At 46.2% G+C, this 22,241-nt stretch overlaps 1 protein-coding gene across 2 annotated transcripts in view; it reads left to right on the top strand.

Annotated features, from left to right (window-relative positions):
• VEGFC (vascular endothelial growth factor C) overlaps positions 1 to 1,576 on the top strand; it is a 100,356-nt gene extending 98,780 nt beyond the window's left edge. For both annotated transcript variants that reach the window (XM_066234811.1, XM_066234812.1), the window contains exon 7: positions 1,068 to 1,576. In XM_066234811.1, coding sequence (XP_066090908.1) covers positions 1,068 to 1,182 — 115 coding nt within the window. In that variant the 3' untranslated portion in view covers positions 1,183 to 1,576. The remainder of the gene's footprint in view (positions 1 to 1,067) is intronic.
• Positions 1,577 to 22,241: the final 20,665 nt, after the last annotated feature.

Below are 22,241 nucleotides of genomic sequence, written 5' to 3'. Positions count from 1 at the left end.
TCATGGCTCAATGAGAATTGTATCTTTTTAATTAAGGAATAACAGTGGTCTTACAATAGTGCATTTGTATTTAGAAATTTAAAAAATAGGACTTGTAACTAGATGTGTTTTCTAAAGCACACGAAATGAAATGATAAAATCGCGTTCGTAGTTCTTCTGTTCACTTAAAATCTCCCTGTCAGGTCACAGGCGTGCGGTTTTCCCTGCACACCCATTCCCGTCCCCACATGTGAAGCAACCTGTCAGGTCACAGGCGTTTTCCCTGCACACCCATTCCAGTCCCCACATGTGAAGCAACCTGTCAGGTCACAGGTGTGCAGTTTTCCCTGCACACCCATTCCCATCCCCACATGTGAAGCAACCTGTCAGGTCACAGGCGTTTTCCCTGCACACCCATTCCCATCCCCACGTGTGAAGCAACCTACACTAAAAAAAAAAAAAAAAAAAAAAAGAAAGAATAAAAGAAAATCCTCTCCCAAGGCAGCCCCCGTTCATCAGAGCAGCAGGGCTTTGGATCCATTGGTTGCTTGATCGTTTATTTTTTCACCACTACTAGACACTGGAAGTCTGAGGGAGGAGGAGAGGGCCCCCCAAGAGGGTCCCTCCCTATGCAGGTGGAGCCCAGAAGACAGGGGAGTGAAAGTGGGGTCGCCCCTGAGACCCACAGGAATGACTGCGTTCCGTGCGAGTCTCGGACTTGAGTGTATCCGGCCATGTTTGTGCGGTCACACTAAGTGAGCAGACCTTAAATAGTCACTTCCAGCATTCCCACGTCATCTGTGAAGCAGAGGACACTTCCAAAGCCCGGATGCTGACAACATCTCATTCTCCCGTTTGTTACATCAGCGACCGAGGCACTCGGGGGTCGTTTTCCACTCCTCTTAAACCCTGTGACGGTGCACACAAACCTGAACAATTTAGAAACCTATAGACCTAAGAACGGTTTCATGACAACACGAGTAACTCGGTTCTCGTTGAAAGCTTAGAACAACACAAAAATGTGTTTGTAGCCTAATGCATTCCTCGCCTTGGTCTTGAACAAAATTGTGTCTTTTTCTCTCCTCTAGTTGTTACAGACGGCCGTGTACAAATCGACCAAAACATTGTGACCACGGACTGGCATTTAGTGAAGAGGTGTGTCGCTGTGTCCCTTCGTACTGGAAAAGGCCACACATGAACTGAGATGGGACTGTTCTCCAGTTCGTCACGTTTCTGCCGTAGCAGACCACGCTGTCCCTTTAGAACTGTCTGTGGACAGAGAGACCTTTGTGGGACTGTGGTCACTCAGACAAAAATCAGGTGTTTCCTGAGCCACAGGGCTCACATCACAGAAACGGGCTCACGCTCATCTGCAAACGACCTCTTGTAAAGAAAGACTGTTTTCCTGCCAGGGACCAAACCAGCCGAGGTTTTTCTGTTGTGATTTAAAAAAGAAAGAAAAAAAAATAATGACTATATAATTTATTTCCACTAAATATATTGTTCCCGCATTCATTCTTATAGCAATAACAATTCTTGGTAAAGCTCACTGTGATCAATATTTTTATATCATGCAAAATATGTTTAAAATAAAATGAGAATCGTATTATGCGCGGCTCGGTTCAGACTCTCGCCAGCTCACACTGTCAGCACGGTGGGGTCCTGGGGACCTTCCTCTCCTCTCCCTTCCTTCCCTTTCTCTAACCAGGTGTCAGACTGCGATGGCTGGGAAAATGCCTGGACCTAGAAAAGAGAGTCTCACAGGGGTAACAGTGGCTATTGCATTTCATTTAAATTAATATCAATATATCTAATGGTGATAAACATTTTAGCACATGATACTTTTAAAACAATCACGAAATCACCCAGTATAGATAGAGCATACTATCTTATAAGACCAGCTCTGCAGCCCGTCCTGTGACTGAGCTATTCAGTGCACCGGGAGCAGTGACTATGAACTGGGTACAATATCCCTCAGGATCTGGCCAATCATGTTTAGTTTTGATACATTTTTAAATATCAATACATTATTTATTTTTTTTTTAGTTAACCTAGAGGAGAAAAAAATTCTGTGTCAAAACAGCCTTTAAAGTCATGTAAGGAATATGAGAATCTGATACAACAACTGTTCTAAGTTACCAGCAGAAAACTAATCCAAACTAGGTGTTGACAATGAGTTTCTCAGAAGATATGGGTAAGCCAAAAAAATCACTAAGACAAATATTAAAACGTGAAGCAAGCCAGAAAAAGAAAAAAAAAAAAAAAAGGCATTTAATCTGTCCCTGCAGATGTAATCATTTTGGTCCAAAGCAAAAGTAACACGGACAAAGATGAAACATTGCCAGACACTTGGAGACAGTGTTACGGGGAGTGTCAGCTTCTCACCTAGTTCTGTGGTAATAATCGAAATTTCGTGCAGTTAAAAGATGGACTGGGCCCTGGCTGGTTGGCTCAGCGGTAGAGCGTCGGCCTAGCATGCGGAGGACAGGGGTTCAATTCCCGGCCAGGGCACACAGGAGAAGTGCCCATTTGCTTCTCCACCCCTCCGCCACGCTTTCCTCTCTGTCTCTCTGTTCCCCTCCCGCAGCCAAGGCTCCATTGGAGCAAAGATGGCCCGGGCGCTGGGGATGGCTCTGTGGCCTCTGTCTCAGGTGCTAGAGTGGCTCTGGTCGCAACATGGCGACGCCCAGGATGGGCAGAGCATCGCCCCCTGGTGGGCAGAGCGTCGCCCCTGGTGGGCGTGCTGGGTGGATCCCGGTTGGGCGCATGCGGGAGTCTGTCTGACTGTCTCTCCCTGTTCCCATCTTCAGAAAAATGGAAGAAAAAAAAAAAAAAAAGATGGACTGGAAATAAAGCTAAACAATTATGCAGAATATTAGCAAGAGTGATTCAGCAGAGAGCCAAAGTACCATGGACCGAGCTAAAGTGCCCAGGAAGAGGCCCATGACCTCTCCACGAACCTGCAGGTTCCTACCCAGAGGGTCTGCGGGCAGAGAGGAGGCATAGCCGGGAGCTGGCAGCACCAGTGGCTAGCGTGGGGCCCTGGAAAGCCGGCAGCACCAGTGGCTAGCGTGGGGCCCTGGAAAGCTGTAGCACCAGGGGCTAGCGTGGGGCCCTGGAAAGCCGGCAGCACCAGGGGCTAGCGTGGGGCCCTGGAAAGCTGCAGCACCAGGGGCTAGCGTGGGGCCCTGGAAAGCCGTAGCACCAGGGGCTAGCGTGGGGCCCTGGAAAGCCGGCAGCACCAGGGGCTAGCGTGGGACCCTGGAAAGCCGTAGCACCAGGGGCTAGCGTGGGACCCTGGAAAGCCGGCAGCACCAGGGGCTAGCGTGGGGCCCTGGAAAGCCGTAGCACCAGGGGCTAGCGTGGGACCCTGGAAAGCCGGCAGCACCAGGGGCTAGCGTGGGGCCCTGGAAAGCTGTAGCACCAGGGGCTAGCGTGGGGCCCTGGAAAGCTGTAGCACCAGGGGCTAGCGTGGGGCCCTGGAAAGCTGCAGCACCAGTGGCTAGAATGGGGCCCTGGAAAGTATGGAACCAGAAGTTTATGTCTAGAAACCTAATGCTCTTCATTCAGTTGAAAAGACTCAAGGAAGTAAAAACAAATATTTTGGTGAGCTGTTGAATAACTAGCTTCCAGAATTTCTTTTTTTAATTTTTTTAATTTTGGGGGGGAAAGGGGTTTTGACATTGGCTCACTGACTGGATGAAACAGACTCCGGTATTAGAATTTCTAAAACTAACCTTGATCTCCATATCCGCACGCACTGCAAACAGAGGCCTGAGTGGTGAGCCTGAGATGGTGCTCCCTGCACACCCAGAGTGCGCCCTCCAAGGCAAGGAGGCAGGGCCGCACGCTCTGGTCTTTCTGCGGAATAACAGCTCGCTCGGGAGGAATGTTACGCCGTGGTTAAGACAAGGGAAGCAGACACAACAAACAGCTGAGGGCTCAGCGGTTGTTTTAGTGCATTGCAAACGGTCATGAAACTTTCCATGATGAAGTTTCCGTGTTCGCCTACCAGGACCCTGCTGGGGGCAGAGCGCTGAACAAGGCCTGTGGGCCAGGACACTGCTGGGGCAGAGAGCTGAACAAGGCCCATGGGCCCCCACGGTGCCTACCTTCCTGTGCGGCCCCTGGGAGCCAGGGGTGTTTCAAAGGCTGCTGTTCAGGGACTTTATCTTTTGAACTGAAGAGAAGAATGACATCAAAATAGTAAATCACTTTGCCACGGTAGCGGAGAGAGTGTTGATGTGTCTGATTTTGATTTAGAAGAAGTCTAGAAAGTTCTGAATCAATCCATTTATTGTATCCAAAGCAATATATCTGGTACGCCCAGAAAACTGTTCGAGGAAGTCAGTGATCCTTAACCTTATAAAGTAATTGCAGGTTTATCTGTTCTTGAATTTTTTATATATTGGATTTTTTTTTTTTTTTTAAAGAAAGGAATAATAACGCTCAGTTAACTTGTGGACGTGCAGCTTGGTCGTTTGAAAATCTTTATAAAGTCAAAGCTTCACACACAGGTTCTTTCTTCTTCATTCCAGAGCTAACAACGCAGCGCTGGGGTCGGCCAGGCACAGGGCGTGGGAGGGAACCCTGGGCTGGGAAGGAGAAACTCGGTTCCCAACCCTGACTCCTCTGCTGAGTCTCACCTTCGTCTCTGAAGGCAGGGCGTTGAGTTAAAATCGTTTACGAAGCCCCTTGTCTCAGGCTACACAGTGTGCACCGGACGACGTGCGGAGGGGAACAGAAAAGGAAAACACGGTACAGGTTTAAGAACTTCCTTCTAAAGGTCAGTCACCCCGTTAAGAAGAGATATTAATCTTCTAAAAACGTAAGTAAAATATCTCACTTATACACTATCATTCTACGTCTCAGATTCTAGCTAATTTAGATAGCAACCGTAGCCGAGGAGTCACACCTGGAGACTTTGGAAAATTTCTCTCAACTGTTCAAAGAAAGAAATATCTTGCGAAGAAATAACACCAAGCAGCTGTCATGCAGAAAAAAAAAGGTGAAGACTCGGTGCCCGGCTCCCAGACCCCTGTCAGGTGCGCGCACACCGCGTTTCTTCGGACAAGGCCATCAGGGCAGAGCTTGAGTGGGTGCTGTGAGCCTCCGAGGCCAGGACTGGGTCAGGCATCGGCCCGGTGTCTATGTGGTCTGAGGACAGGGGTTCCGATGCTGGATGCTGCCCATGACCCTGCCCACCTGGGCCGACGGCGTGTCGTATTTGATGAGACATGACTCCCCACACAGACATGGCAGCGACTCCTGATTTCATAGAAAGGGTTGTGAGACGCCATTAATGGCTGATCTTACATTCACAAATAACGAGTACCTGGATAAGGGACTTCAAAATTGTCTTCATCAGAAAGACTTACCTTTTAACGATACAATGGATACATGCTTTTCAAAGGAGAAACAAATCCTCGTGTGTATTCATTGCACGATCCTTTGTAGGACAACGATCACAGTATTGTGTGTTGTTCAAGTTGTGGCATTTTTTATTCCCATTGTTGTGAGGCCGCCGCACATTTTCTTGATCTTTGTATAAGTCCATTTTCCTGGATTTCAAATGTACTTATTTATTTTATTTTATGAAGTGGAATTCTTTTTCGAGAATATTATTACAAATGCAACTAGTCCCTGACATGGTCATTCAGTTTAAAAGAGAAAAAAAAAAATCAACAAACCCTTTTCTTCAGTGCCAGTGTCAAATCTTCAGATACTCGCCGTGGAGATGTCACGGAGCCCACGTGTCTGTGTGAGGACCGAGTCCTCTAACATGCCTCGTTCTTCAGACCTCCTGTCTCCTTTCTCTGACAAAGATTTATTTCAAGGTGCGCTCCTTTTTACAATCGTTACCTCTTCCGAATATCAAGCAGTGACCTGTAACCGCTGATTCTTTCTCTCCTACCCACACGCCCGACATCTCTGCCCCAAGATATGTGTGCAGTCAGCTCAAGGGGACAAGAGGACATGGTCACAGGAAGCAGACAGACCTGGGGGTGTCGCTCACACATGTCCACTTCTTCCCACTCCCACACCCGTGTTAAGATCACGTCTCTTCATTGCGACACTGTGTATGATGCTCCTGTCCCCCGTAAGACACACAGTAGATAAGGGATCACAGACTCCTATTTGGAATGGTTAATACGAGGGAAAGGGGAGGAAAGGGAGGAAGGACATGAAGGAAAAGTGAGAGGAAGAACAAGGGAAAAAAAGAAGCAAAAATAGTTCGGAGAGGGAAACGGGAGAAAAAGCGTGCACAGTAGGATTTTAAGGAATCAAGGAAGATGTCCCCTGAGCTGTTGGGACAGGGACGGGAAGGGGCAGTCAGTTCTGAACATGGACAGGAAGAGTGTCTGAAGTCAGTGAGCAAGCATGACAAAGGCAAGACTGTATTATCTGTTGAGAGGCCCTGGAGTGGATGATGGCAGTCACTAAGGAAATGAGACAAATGTCATGACAGCTATTTGAAAATGTCAGTGGAGAGAGCCTGAGGACTCAGGAGGGCACTGGGCTCGCAGTGACGTCAGTCTGCACTAGTGCACACGGACACTCTGAATGCCACATCTGTCTGCCGCCATCACTCACGCGGTGGTCAGTTGCTCTTGGGAAGGTCACGGGCAAACAAAGCATCCCCTCATCTCTGCGGTGAAGGCAGATGACTCCCTATGCACGCTCCGATCGATCGTGGGAGAATTTCACTGTGACTTTTTTTCTTCTCGAACAAGTTATGTGACTGGTTGGGCCTGCGTGTGAGAGAATGACAAGCTCTGTTCTCTCTTCCGTGTGCGGGTGGGGGTCATGATTCACCCAGAAGGGCACTAGGAATGGGGGAGAAGTCTCCCTTCACCCAGGGGGCGGGCTTGCCCGTGCCCGGTGCTCTGGGCCAGCAGGAGTGTCCACGGGCTGACGACGGACTGGGGGGGGGGGGAAGGCAGGGTGCTCCTGAGCACCCCAGCCTCTTTTCTGCATCTGGGATAATGCCCGGAACTTCAGTTAGAGCGGAAAGGGCTTTCTAGAAGTTAGAGAAGTTTCTTGTACAAAGCAAGTGCCTGTCGCCCTATCCTCCTTAAAGGTTTATCCCGAGACAGGCAGTGGGGGTGGCAGTGCCCCTATGATGACACAGGTCCCTGAGAGTCATCAGGGGAGTAGTCTTTCTACCTTTCCAAGGACAGTCTGTGTGTGTGCCACAGAGTCTCAGACTGCGCACCAGACCTCCACTCCTTCCACCAGAGCTGACCTTATCTCATCTGTGTTGTGTCAAGATATTGGGGGGAAAAGATTTTAATTTTTTAAAAGGTCCTTAGAAAATTCTTTTTTTTTTTTTGAACTCAAATATTGCACCTTATTGAATTCCTTGAAAACAAACTCTTCCTCCTGCCAAAGCCACCATCTCCCGTAGGTCCAGCTGTGGCTGTGATGGTGACAAAACCCCGGAGCACTGCAGCGCCTCTTCTTGACAGGGGACCAGCACATGGCTGACACCATGCAGGTGACCACGCTCTCCTCAGGTGAGGGAATGGGTCCTTCACTGCCATGCCACGTGCCCCAGCCTCAGTAAGTCTTAAACGAGAGTGTATGGGGAAACCCCTGTGGATGTTAATTCAGGTTTTCAAAAAATTACACTTATTACACAGCCCATGACCAAAGCTAAAGTATAACTAACTCAACATGAGCAGGGCCAGTGCATCCTCTGGGCTGGATTTATAACCAACTGTACCCTGGAAGCCATCAGGTGCTAGTTTTGGACCAAATTCATGAGCCCTGATTCTCTTTTCCTTTGTGCCAAGTTGCTTTTACCACAAACTCTGAGCTTGCAGACAAACAAAGCTGCCCTCATCTACATATGCCTAATTTTGGTCAGAAGGCTAGTCTGAACTCAGCTCATTTTAAATCCACTTTGCCCTGCCTTCTTCTGCTCAGCAGCCATAACAGATCATCACAGACTGGGAGCTTAAACAAGAAAAAACTGTATTTCCTCACAGCTCTGGAGGCTGGAAGCCCAAGATCAAGGTGTCAGCAGGGTTGGTTTCTGGTGAAATCCCCCTTCCTGGCTTGTAGATGGGGCATTGTCTCCTCACTGAGTCTCACACGGTCTTTCTTCTGTGCTATGATGGGAACGAGATCTCTGGTGCCCTTTACTCATCATAAAAAGACACCAGGTTGTTTTGATTCAGAGCTCCACATTTATGACTTCATTTAACCCCAAATACCTTCCTAAAAACCCTAGTTTTAAATGTGGCAACATTCGGGCTTAGGGCTTCAACATATGAAATCGGGGGGAAACAATTCAGTCCCTAGCAACCCCTTCTTTATAGGCAAATGTTAATGGTCAAGAAAGAGTTGCTTATGACTGAAACAGTTTGAAACCAAAGAAAGTATGTATCCCAAGGCAGAGAGTGTCCCTGAATAGTGTTGGGTGCTGGACTGAGGGAAAATTAAACAAGATCCGCAGAGAATAATTAATACCAGAAAATTCAAACTATACCTGAAACTCCACTTGAGAGAGTTGGCTGAAAGCCTAAATGAGCTGCACATAAACATGATAAAAATTCCTATATATTGAAACTGGATTTTGCTCCTGACTTGAGCCTTAAATTTATCTGCCTCTATTGTTGGTACATCAAGATGCCTCAGAGTGTAATGAGCTTTTATCAGACAGCTGCCTGATGCTGTCGTACCTTACTGGGGTACTCATTGAATTATCACAAGGCCCCCTAGAGATAACTGGGAATCTCTGTTTTTCCCAGGAAAAGATACCAGCTCATGACCCCAGTCAATGTTGAGATTCTACAGGCGACCAAGAAGCAAAGCCACAGTTGTTGATTTTGAAGTCTTTAATTTTTTGTTTGCTGGTGGAAAAGTTAGCTAATATGTTCATGTTTGCAAGAGGACTTGATCCAGAGCAAGCCCCCAAGAAGTCGTTTCAATAACCTTTGGTAGTTTCCAATGCCCAATCCTCTTTTTAACTAGAACTGAAGTGTTCCGCAGTTCAGCTTTACTTACAAATCGCAGTCAAGTCCCGAGAGGTCTCAGGTCCGTATTCAGGCAAGTATCAAAAGATCAAGGAAAATCTTCTGAGAATGAGAGGCACTTCGAACATAATAATTTTTATGGTAAAAAATAAAATAAAAAGATACAGAAAGAAAAAAGAGACAGATGTGAGAAAAATTCAAAAGCATCTGAATATTAATGGCAATAAGTTAGAAATTAACTGCATGTTGCAATTTCTACTCAGTGAAGAATTTCTCATACCATTGTAGCAGCAATTGTCTTCCTTTTACATAGAATGCTCTTTACTCATAAACCTTAGACAGTCAGTGCACGTCAGCACTTTTCAAACATTAACTGTGAGGGAATTCTTACCGCATTTTATAAAGGCAACACGATCTGGAAAATGTCACCGACCAATGCACAGTGTTCCTGGCCTTCCCTATGAGCACAGGAGGCAACACCACCAGGTCCTTGATATACAACTTGCTTGTGAGATCAGATGTAACTATAGCACAGACAGCAGAGGGAAAACAGCATAGCTCAGAGCTAGCTATATTGTTCTCTCGCATTGCTAGCAGATTGGAATTTAATATTTTACTCTTTCTTTACTAAAAAGAAAATAAACAGATAGAGCTGTACTGAAATCCAGAGCTCCCTTTCTAAAAGATGAACAGAGGACTCCATCAATGTGGTATGTCCAAAGCATACTTTGTTCAAAAAGGTTAAAGGTTAGCGTCTAAAATTATGAGAGCTTGGAGGTGAGGAAGGAATAATGTTAAAGTAAAGCTGTAAAATTCTCCAGGCCAAAGAGTACGTGCATATATAATTTTAACATATTAATAAGCAAATTAAAAGTCAAACAGGACTCTAATGTTAATCATATATATATATATACACACACACACACACACACCATCCTTCATCTATCACAAATCCCAGGTAAGCCTAAATGTTATTTAAATTCGACTTTCAGATGATACTTTTATTGCTCTAATCATAGAATACTCTTCTATAATGACTCACATTTAAGGAATTAGTTGTCTTTGAAATAAAACACCCACACAAATTTTGATTAGGCAAATGTAAAAACGTTGCAAATTGAATTTCAAGGTTCAAAGGCAGCTGAGTACCCAAACATCTATGTGAGCTTATTATTTGGGGAAATGCCTATATGTAGGAATAACAGTATTTAAAAATATATAATCCGTAAAGAGTTAGTTTTACATAGCTCATTTTGTCAACACGAAATGCGTAAAGGAAGAGGTTGACTGAAGTCAGTGGTTGTGAACAAGCTGTTGGGTGGAGTAGGAACAGTGCAGTTTGGCTCCTGACTCTCCTAAAGCTGTAGGAACGCTTGACCCCGGTATGTCTCCTTCCTTCATCCACCCTGACCTCGGTGTCGCTGCCCAGATTCAGTGCCACCGTGGGTCACAGGCCACAACAGAGGACCATGCAGGTAAAGGATGGTCCGAGAAGGTTTCTTCAGTGACTTTCTGTGAGTGCATATGCTTTGGAATTAGGCATATCAGAAGGCGATCATCTATTTTATCTCCCCCTGTGCTTGCTTGGTCTTATGCAGAAAGTTTGAGTCAACTAGTCAACCTCTACAAGATCTTTCTTTTTAGACTCTGTCTGTATTTGTGTGAGGTAGGTACGAGTCGGAGGGAGAAGGAGCAGGAGGGGAAGGAGAGAAAAAAGTCACAAATTCTGGATTTGGAGGAGCAAATCTTATTTTGCAGGAGAGAAGAAAGAAGAATACAGATAACATGCAATAAGAATTCATTTAAAAAGCCTCCTATACTCTTTTATTTATTTTATGTACTATCTCTTTTTTAAAGTAATATTTCTGGAAAAGAATTAAAAATACATGTTTATATAAAGTAGAAAATCCTCCCTATCTGTCTATCTTTCTCTATGTATATTTATCTATCTATGAATATTAATGTGACCTCTTTTAAAAATTTTCTATTTGTAAAATCTGTGGGTCAAATGTGCTATTCTTTTAGGGGACTTGACCCATGGTCCCAAAAATGTCCTGCAGAAAGATTGTGGCCTTTGGTACTCACACTACCATTCTGAGAGAGCTTTGAGTTTCAACAACTTAGTGTCATTTTTAAAAGAATTTCAGTTAATTAACAGGTGAAAAAAATTATTGTTTTCATTTGTCATCCTTTTTATCAATAGTGCAGTCGAATATACTTTCATATATTAACAGGTTGTTTCTATGGCAATACTGTTCAGTCTTCATTCTTTTTTATAAAGTTGCTCTACTTGTCAATTTTTAAGAAATTTTAAAATAATAATACTATTTAAAATTTGATTTTTATACTTGTTCATGTATTCTTTCTTTTTTATTTGCTCTTGGCCTGGTAATGTAGTTTATGTTATCCATGTGTACAAAATTATTATGGAATCAAACTGGTTTTTTCCTATTCATTTTTTATTTCATTTATTTTTTACCTACATCTCTTTGCAGTAGTCATGTGTTTCATAATTATAAGAATGACAGAGAACACCCTGGCTAGTTGGCTCAGTGGTAGAGCATCAACCTGGCATGTGGACGTCCCAGGTTCGATTCCCGACCAAGACACACAGGAGGTGTGCTCATTCGCTTCTCCACCCTTCCCCCTCTCCTTTCTCTCTGTCTCTCTCTTCCTCTCTCGCAGCCAAAGCTCCATTGGAGCAAAGTTGGCCCGGGAGCTGAGGATGGCTCCATGACCTCCACCTCAGGCACTAGAACGGTTTCGGTTGCAACAGAGAAGCACCCCAGATGGGTAAAGCATCACCCTCTACTGAGCTTGCTGGGTGGATCCTGGTCAGACACATGAGGGAGTCTGTCTCTCTGCATCCACGCTTCTAACTTAGGAAAAATTTTAAAAAATAAAGAAAGAAAGAAAGAATGACAGAGAAAATGGTGTCATTTATCACAGAGGCACAGCCACAAGGCACCAGAAGACTGAGGGTGGGATGTAAACCAGACCTGGGCTCTGTGTTCGGAGGGCCAGCGCCCCCCAAACAAGTCTCTGTGCCTCTTGCCCATCACGGCCTCACAAGAAGGGCACTGGATTTCCTGGTGGGCACGTTCAGAGATTCCTTTGAATCGCAACCAGTGATAATTCCACAGGACAGTCACTGTGCCTAGAATATGAAATTCCTGGAGTAGCAGAATATTTCATACAAAGAAGTAAACTATCTGGAGGAGAAAAGCCAACTTACAAGTAAGTTTGCCACAGGACCCGACAGAAAGGTCAATTCTTTGGTCTTCGGAAAAAAATTGTGAAACAACTAAATGGTTCTCTAATGGTAGCTTTTACAAAATTTAATTTTTTTAAACCAACAGAAATTGATTTTAGTGTATGGTTTTATTTAAATTCTTTTCCCTACATCATTTAGTCCCTTTACCTAATCAATATTTTTGAATAATTACTTCCTCCTGTGGGGTGTGTGGTTGTGTGTTTTTTATTCTATGTATCTGTTATTATGTATTACTTCTTATGTGTTCTAGGGTGCTGCTCTTTTTTTTATATATACATGTTTTTGATCCATTCATCAGTGTTACTCTATTTTATCCTGAATCATTTTGAAGTTTGGGTAGCACAGGGATGCTATATCTTAAGATGTATTGTCAATCACCCCACAGCCTCCCTGACTGACATTCTCTGGACATTATAATTACCAATCATGTATAAAGATGGAGGAAGGGGTGAGCATTGACTGGGTCACCACAAAATTAGCACCAAAGCGGAACAGGAGAGCTGCCTTGTCCCTTGGGGATCTTTCTAGCCAACTGTCACACTGTGGGAAGATCACACTGTGGCTTTCTATTCTACTCAGGTCCACCTGAGTGCTGTATTTCAGAAGGCAAGAGACTGGGTCCATCACCAGCTTTCTAAAAAACAAAAACAAAAGCAAAAAAACTCACCATTTTACTCCTCTAATTTTCTGTGTACTCTTTCCAGACACTGCCAATCAAGTGTCAGTTCTGGGTGACGTATATACTTTGAGAGGAGCAAGTAATCTACTGCTAGCTGGGAAGTGGTATTTTATATCCTTAAGTCCCACTGCCTCTTGAGACGGTCATGTCTATGGGACACAGTTACTGAAAGAAGTCCCATCTTACAATTGGTCTTTCAACACGTGGAGGGTGAACATGACTGAACTTGGAAATGGCCGTCACAACTCTCTGTGTGGGAGGGGCGTTCGAAGATGGTCACAGAACTACCACCAGCACCTCTCAGCCACCACCCAAGCACCTTCTAAGTAACCCTTGCGAAGCTGTTTCTACTAAGAAAACTAGACTATATATTCTTCCTCCTTCACGGCACTTTGGGTTATTAGTCATCACGTAAAAACATTGAATCTCTCCGCTACAGCCAAAAACAAGCTGGGTGAAGGAGGGACAGAAGGAGTGAGGAAAACGTCACCCTCTTAATACAAGTGCTAACAGAGTCTCAGGTGACATTCCCTGTCAAGTGACACATGTCCCTGGGCATTCACTTTAGTGATAGGTATGGACTATATGAAGGTATGAGGTGCTTGATTGTCCAAAATTAAAGACCTTGAAATAATAAGGGTCTTCAGACTTTGCTTGATTGCAGTTTGTGTCTGCAGATTGGAATCTGTTGGAATGGAAGAAACTTCTTCCAGATAAATGGAACCCTAGGTGGTGGTTGATTGATCTTAGAAGTTAAAGTGAGGTTCATTAAGCATGCTTTAGTTATCATTTTATTTTATTTTATTTTTATTTATTTATTTTTTGTATTTTTCTGAAGCCGGAAATGGGGAGAGACAGTCAGACAGACTCCCGCATGCGCCTGACGGGGATCCACCCAGCATGCCCACCAGGGAGTGACGCTCTGCCCACCAGGAGGCGATGCTCTGCCCCTCCGGGGCGTCACTCTGTTGCGACCAGAGCCACTCTAGCGCCTGGGGCAGAGGCCAAGGAGCCATCCCCAGCGCCCGGGCCATCTTTTGCTCCAATGGAGCCTTGGCTGTGGGAGGGAAAGAGAGAGACAGAGAGGAAGGGGAGGGGGAGGGGTGGAGAAGCAGATGGGTGCTTCTCCTGTGTGCCCTGGCCAGGAATCGAACCTGGGACTTCTGCACGCCAGGCCGACGCTCTACCACTGAGCCAACCGGCCAGGGCCTCATTTTATTTTTTATATGCATGTATACTGGCTCACTAGGCATTTGTTGTAGGAATAAGACCTTGTCTTTGGAGTGGGATGCTGTCTTTCTTGATTATATTATACAATACTCGCAGTACTTCGTATAGTTTGAAGTTTTTATTGCATTAAAGGACATTGAGAAATTAAAGTCACTTGTAAAGCAATATTAAAAAAAAGTCTTCTGTTACATTTGCCCTAAACATTGGTAGTTGGCCGCCCAGATCTAATCGACAACCTTTTTTATAATTGACTCTCTTTAAGCGAGCTTTCCCAAAACAGATCATCTGTTTTTTTAAGAGCTTATATTAATTTTTTTAGATATTATGGTTACTTTCAATGAAAAACATGGAATAATGATTGATTCAATCATTTCACATAGTAATTTACAATGTGGAGATGACCACCTTTGGGTCATATAATTCCTTAAGCGTGAAAAAAGCAATTCTTTTTGTAACTAAGATAGATCTATGCATTATTTAAAGGTCTTAGATTGTGGACCATGGTCTTTCAAAAGGCCACTCTTTCATCTTTCAGAACTTCCATTAAATACATAGAAAGAAACAAAAAGACCAGGTCAAATGTATGCAAATAGAGAACATGAAATTAATAGTATAAGTCTGAGTGATAGCAGTGGTCTTCCTAGATTTTCTCATTTTATGTCTTTCCAGTGACTTTGCAGAACTCAGGACTCGCTCGAGATGCACACACACGCCTTCTCTGAAATGGTTAATTTTTTAGTTGATTTCTCATTTCCTGAACCCAGCTCTCCCCTCTCAACCCCTAAGCAGTAGCACTAAGCTTATCCCTAGGAGCCTTCAAAATAACGTGTCTGGTTGAAAGCTAAGTGATGTCTGTTAAAAGCTTATGCTACTCAGGAAAAAAATAATAATAATAAAGGAACAGGAATGTAACCTCTGCCCTCTCTGAACCATGAAATTGCCTTTCTGGTTACGATGCTATTTACATTGTACCAAGTACATTGTAGGGAACAGAAAATTTAAAACATTCTACCTGGCAGCCTTCTATGGATTTTTCTCATGCTATTATAAACACTAGTCGTGTGTAAAAGGAAAGACCACAGCAAAAATAATCTCATTGTACTTTTCTCTCTGCCTTGAGTTCTGAACTTCTGAGACGCCCGCCCCTCAGAACGTTGCGCCTGTCTGCGAGGGAGCCATTTGCTTGAAGTAGCCTGAAGCTGTCAAGTTTGGCTTTAGTAAATAATTCTAAAATAAATCTCTAACCATTATTTTATTTTTGTGCTTGTCCCTTCTACAAACTAAAATAGTCAAAGGTTAATTTATCTGTTCAATAAACATTTAATAAAGTCTACCGAGTCTTTGTTTTTTAGTCACCAAAGGAATCTGATGATTTTTCTGTCCTTAAGTTTATCGCGAATGAACTGTGAAGGTTTCAGTACATCAGACAGCACCTTATCCATGCCGAGTCCTGCGATCCTGCAAGGGTATTATTGCCAGGTGGTCCATCCTCACACTTTCCTGGCTTCGTGCTTTCAGCTGGGCAGCCTGTCCACCTCACCTGCGTTTCGATAACAAGACAACTTAAGTTCTCCATGGCCTCCTAAGCTTCTGCACCACGTGGCTCTATTTATGGTCAACCGGACGTTTCGTGTAACTTCACGTTCTCTGCAGTGTTTCCTCCATAGCCAAGTAAACTTAACATGTTAACTTTGGGGGTCGTGCCTAAGAAAAGAAGCCCAGCAGCTTCCCACCAAAGGAATGGTTTTTATGTAAATGTTTCCTGTGTTCTGTGTATTGTGCGATAGATCTATTGTGTGCACCAGAAAGTTGGCTGCGATTAGAATCTAATAGATCACTATTCAATTTCAGCTCAGGCCAAAGGAGAAATACGAGAAAGGGGAATGGCTGGGAAAAGGGGGTGGGTTCCATTCTCTCTCGAGAGGTCGGAATGTCTTGCATTGAGGTCCAGGACCTTTGTCATTGGACGGACAAGTTAGTTCAGGGGTTGGGAAACTTTTTGGCTGAGAGAGCCATGAATGCCACATATTTTAAAATGTAATTCCGTGAGAGCCATACAATGACCCGTGTCCGTTATGCATTGTCCAATACAAATTTGGTGTTGTCCCGGAGGACAGCTGTGATTGGCTCTAGCCACCCGCAACCATGAACACGAGCGGTAGGAAATAAGTGAATCGTAATACATGAGAATGTTTTATATTTTTAACGTTATTATTATTATTTTTTAATTTGTCTGTGAGCCAGATGCAGCCATCAAAACAGCCACATCGGGCTCTCGAGCCATGGGTTCCCGAGCCCTGAGTTAGTTCAAGGCATGGTTCAGAGACTGAACAATAGACAAAAGTGAGAAAATTCAGTATATTTTTATCATTGACAACTTTAAAGACATTGAAATATGATCATAAGTATTTCCCTGTTTCTATATTGGAAACATTATACCCAACACCATCTACCAAGCAGAACATGATGCCAGAATATCACCCTGCTTCAGAGCGGAATATTTGCAAAATGGATACAAGTTGAACAGAAGCATCCAGCAGCTGTCCCTGTACATGGTGGGCATACAAGTCCATGCTGTTGATTTCAACTACTTGTTCAGTTATGAGGAGCACATGTTCTGCCGTTGGGGTAACATGCTTTTGAATGAAGCTGAAATGAAAACATTTTACATTACATCCCTTTCTTCTGTTTGGTGTTTTTCATCTTACGCGCATTGCTGATATTAATATCTACACTGTTTTCCTCATAGTTTGCAATCGCCTCTTTGTTTTCAATATGTCTTGACCCACTTGTTTCAAGCTTGTTTCCCGAAAAGAGTGTCTAAGTTTTGTCTCCTCATGTAACAGCTTGATTTGTTCACATCTGGTGCAATGTCTTATATACTTGATCTTATTTTCCACTTTCCTTTATACCATCATTTCCTTTTTTCTTAGTTTTGCTGATATGATAAAAAAAATCCACTTCAAATGTCCACCCCAGTTACGCACTTCACCTTCTCTCTATCTCGTCAGTCACAGAGGTACAGTCTACTATTGAACGTCGGCGAAGCAGAAGCCGCCTTCTTTACCGAGACCCACCAGCCTCCCGCCCACAGCAACCAGGCGGCAGCTTTATACACCCTGGATTTCCTCCTGTCCTCTGCACCCCCGCCTTCCCCACATCGCGGCGCTCTGCCCTACCTCTCCCCTACCTTTACTGGGACCCCCTGGCGGGCGAGCTCACAGCCTGCGCGCTCATCAAGGTCAAGGTCCCCTCTGTCTTCTGTACTCCCCTTCCTGGCGCCTGGCAGCCTCGCGGGGGCCACAGAAACAGGTGATGGACACTGAAATGCAAGCGGGCGTCCTGCGAGTGATATCTGAGCTGAGCCGGTGGAAAGTTCGGGGCGCTTTACTGCCTCGCTCTTCCCCTCTCAGGGTACATCACGGAGAAGCCTGGCCTTCAGACGGGACAGCCACAGGGCTCGAGGGCGTGGTGGCTGCGGGGTCTGCAGAGGTGGGCTGTCTGGAGGAGCCGCAGGAGTCAGGGGCTTGTTCGTAGAGCCGAGTGAGGGCAGGGTCCTGCTGCTGAAAGCCGGAGGAATGTGGGGGCGGCTGGTTACTAAACAGGGTCTATTCTATACGTCCCGCTCGTGAGCCCTTCTGTGCCGTGTGTGCTGTCCATCCTCGTGCGCACGGTTTCGCTGCCTTTTCCAGGCCGCACGCGAGAGGGCAACTCGGTTCTCTCCTCTGAAACAATGTGGAAATACAGGCAGCCCCGGGAACTTTTCATCCCAACAGAGTTCTTTCTGTTCAGCTGTTTAACAGTTATAATAACAAAGTACCTTCTGCACTTTGAGTGCTCTACTATGCGCTTCATGCAAGTCTGAAAAGTCCTTTAAGCCCTAAATGTTAGTTACAACTGTTTGCACGGAGAGGGTGGGAGGAGGAGAAGCTGGGGGTTCCGAGCATGCGCACTGAGAACGGAACCGCGGGGCTGCTCCCCTCTTCCACGCGGCAGCCTTCCCGCCAGCCGGGGGGAAACAGCTCTTCCACGCGGCAGCCTTCCCGCCAGCCGGGGGGAAACAGCTCTTCCACGCGGCAGCCTTCCCGCCGGCCGGGGGGGAACAGCTCTTCCACGCGGCAGCCTTCTTGCCGGCCGGGTGGGAACAGCTCTTCCACGCGGCAGCCTTCCCGCCGGCCGGGTGGGAACAGCTCTTCCACGCGGCAGCCTTCCCGCCAGCCGGGGGGAAACAGCTCTTCCACGCGGCAGCCTTCTTGCCGGCCGGGTGGGAACAGCTCTTCCACGCGGCAGCCTTCTTGCCGGCCGGGTGGGAACAGCTCTTCCACGCGGCAGCCTTCTTGCCGGCTGGGTGGGAACAGCTCTTCCACGCGGCAGCCTTCCCGCCGGCCGGGGGGAAACAGCTCTTCCACGCGGCAGCCTTCTTGCCGGCCGGGTGGGAACAGCTCTTCCACGCGGCAGCCTTCTTGCCGGCCGGGTGGGAACAGCTCTTCCACGCGGCAGCCTTCCCGCCGGCCGGGGGGAAACAGCTCTTCCACGCGGCAGCCTTCCCGCCGGCCGGGGGGAACAGCTCTTCCACGCGGCAGCCCTCTCGCCGGCCGGGGGGAAACAGCTCTTCCACGCGGCAGCCCTCTCGCCGGCCGGGGGGAAACAGCTCTTCCACGCGGCAGCCCTCTCGCCGGCCGGGGGGGAACAGCAGCCGGGCCTGCCCGCGGGACTGCTGTCAGAATTCAGCGTGGGGCCAAGGCCATCGAGGGGCCCGCGGTGAGAAAGGGAGCACTGGAGCTCGCGAAGGACTTCCATGGTCCGAGTTGTGTGTCGGGACAAGAAGGCAGATGTCCTTGGGAGCACTAGTCGTTTCTGGAAGCTCAAAAATAGTAACTATCGGCTCTGGGTGGGTTGCTCAGTGGATACAGCATCACCCCCGGCACGTCAAGGTCATGAGTTCAACCCCTAGTAAGGGTACCAATGAGAAGCGATCAATGAATGCACAACGAAGTGGAACCAGTTAATGCCTCTCTCTCTCTCTCTCTCTCTCTCTCTTTCTTTCTCTCTCTCTCTCTCTCTCAAATCAGTGAAAAAATATTTTTTTAAAAAAGAAATAGTGACTTCAGAGATATTTTCACATATAGATTTAATTGCTCTGAGTGCAAAAGCACTCTAAAATCAGGGTTATAAACAGCATTTTGCTCAAAAAGGCCCTTTCTCTTCTAACCAGTTAAAATTCAGTTCAAGAATCTGCCCAATCCTGAATAATTATGCGAAGGATCTAACCTTCCTCCCGGGTCATGGTAAATCACAGCGCGCGATCTAACCTTCCCCCCGGGTCATGGTAAATCACAGCACGCAATGTTGGGTTTCAGCCCCACAGAGTTTTGACTGCAGAGTCGCAAAGAGCGTTTCAAAGGTCGCATTCCACCGAACAAAACCACGGTTATCACGATACTCACACGCGTCAACAGGAGAAAATACACTGAGAGGCTGGGAGAGAGATGTCCTGCAAAGCGAGCACACACCCAGGCGGCTCGCTGGGCCCTGGCCCACGTGGAAGCTACGCAGCTGGAAGGAACGGGTCCTGGCCGCTATGGAAGACTCCGACACCCTCGGCTGGACAGACGCAGCCATGATGGCAATGGTGATGACGAAGGTGGTGATGATAAGAAGTTTCCAAATTTCCTCTGGTCCCAAATTCCTTTCTTAACTGTCTCACTTGGAGAGTGGCAGCCATATCTTTACAAGGGTGAAGAGGTTACTGGCGGGTCATGTGGGATCATTGGAAGACTCCCAAACTGAAAACCGCTCACATACTAAAGTCAGTGGCAGAGGGGAGAGGGGAAAGGGGGACTCATCCCTTCACAAATGAGCACGATGACATTAACTTGTCTTTTTGGAGGGGCTGGAGTCTAAGAAAATCCGTGCTGCCACAATTCCAAAGTCAAGAGAAAATTAAAAACCATTCATGTCAATCTCAACAGTCCAAAACTACACCCAGAAATGTGTGAGACCAGTGTCTTAGGAAAGGGACAATTTAATCTAAGTGCGTACAGAGCAAGTCCCTGACCTTTGATGTTCAATCGAAGGTCGATGTCCAATATTTGCCACCGAACATTTTATTTCCATTCCATTACTATAATAATCTTCCAGTATCAGAATTTGACTCTCTTAAAAAAAAAAAGTGGCTGTAAGTGTTGTTAAAATACTTCTAGTTTGAACCCATAGAAAGAGAACTCCTTCCAATTTGCAACAAAAACAATATGCCCAGTAAATAATTATCGTCTATTCATGACGGAGTCCCCTCTTCTCTCCACTGCGATGTCACTATTTCCCACATCACCAACCTGAAAATAACTACGCAGTCCACCCCTCCGACCTACCTGCAATGCTGCGTTCAAAAGCGCAGAGAAGAGATAGTTCTGTCAGCTCCAGAGGAAGAAGGCAGAAAAGTCAGGGATGGACAAGAGCAGTGTGGAGAGAGCCCGCCCGTCACATGTTTGTGCGTGATTGCTGGACAGACGCTGGACAAAATGTCAGCCAGTCGTTGCTTTCCAAGTCCACCCAATTTGCCAAAATGCCAATGACGTTTCAAGCACAGGGGTTGGAGGCGGGCAAAAGGGACAGTGGAAAGAAATTATCAAAGAAAGGGCCAGCCCAATCCATTTTAATGAAAACAAGACTACAGCGAAGGTGCCAGATCGCCCAGTGGATTCAAAGCATTTTTCATTCTCCACAGACCGCACGGCGCCTTCCGCACGACCATGGTCCCTCCACGAGCAGACGCGCGCATCTCGTAGGCGCTCTCTGACACCAGGTGGGTTTTCCATCTCACCTTGAAAACATGGCTCACTGTCTCTGCATATAAGAAATATTAGGCTTTAGACCAAAATCCACCCTCTTTTTAAACAGATACATATTTTAAAAATAAACAGAAACAAAACCAAATGGTGACAGAATCCATTCATTCTATTCCATTCATTATTCTGATTTGGCCCAAGTCAACCTGCTGGGGTCAAGAACTGGACTTCCAGGTGAGGAGATCTCTTCACACTAAAGACCAATAACAAAGTGATGGAAACCAAATGTATGGTTAAGAATGGCGTCAACGGCAGTACTGGCCCGTGTTTCTGTGCAGACAACGTGAGTCTGACCACTCACTCGGTGCCTGTGTTCTCTCCTGCCGCCTAAGACACGCCCAGAACAGCTTAAAACAGCGCCCAGAACAGCTTAAAACGGCGCCCGCAGATGCCCTTACAGTTCGCAGGGCAGAAACCTGGAGGGCTGCGTCCTCTGCACAGAGTCCCTGGCTGGGTTCCTGGTGCTGGCAGGGCCGGACTCCATCTGGAGCTTCAGGGGGAGAAGCCGCTCCAAGCCCGTCGGGGCTGCTGGCCCAATTCTGTTCCCTCGAGACCATTCTCTGGCCCGTGCCCCTGGCGTCTGCCATCCTCCAACAGTGCTGGAATTTCCTCACACGGATTCCTCTCCTGCTTAGATCTTTGGGACTCACTCCTCTGCAACCAGCTGGGAGAAATGTTTAAAAGGCTCATGTGATTAGATCAGGCCCACCCTGATAGCCTCCTTATTTGAAGGTCAACTGCTTGGTAAGGTTAACGTCTGCAAAGTCACACGATCGAGGGAGGAACACCAGGGTAGGTCGTTGGGGTTGTCTTAGATTTCTGCCTACCTCACCCACTAAGCATCAGTGGAACCACATTATTCAAAGGGCAAACAAAATCCGTTCACTGACCCTCACTGCTCCTTATTTAGATGGCCAGCTTCAACGCTTAGGAACTGTGGCCAGTCAGTGGGGCCTGAAGTCCAGAGTCAGACAGCAACTTCTGAGTTCCACTTCTGTCTCTGGCCAACTCTGGCCATAACCTATCCATTCATCACACTGGACCTCAACTTCTACGTTTGATGAAGAAAAAAAAAAGAAGAAATAATATACATTTCCTAATAGGGGTGTTCTGAGAATTGAATGAATGAATAAGGGGAAAGAACATCTATTTCTAAACAAATCCCCAAGCTCCAACTGCCCTTCAATAGAATTGCTGGTGGGCTGCAAACTCAGTGTTTTCTGCCTGGGTAGCTCAACTGGTTAGAGTGC

The sequence above is a fragment of the Saccopteryx bilineata genome, chromosome 6 (assembly GCF_036850765.1).
Source record: "Saccopteryx bilineata isolate mSacBil1 chromosome 6, mSacBil1_pri_phased_curated, whole genome shotgun sequence".
NCBI lineage: Eukaryota > Metazoa > Chordata > Mammalia > Chiroptera > Emballonuridae > Saccopteryx > Saccopteryx bilineata.
The sequence above is the reverse complement of the archived record's forward strand: the minus strand, read 5'-3'. Positions and strand labels throughout refer to the sequence as shown.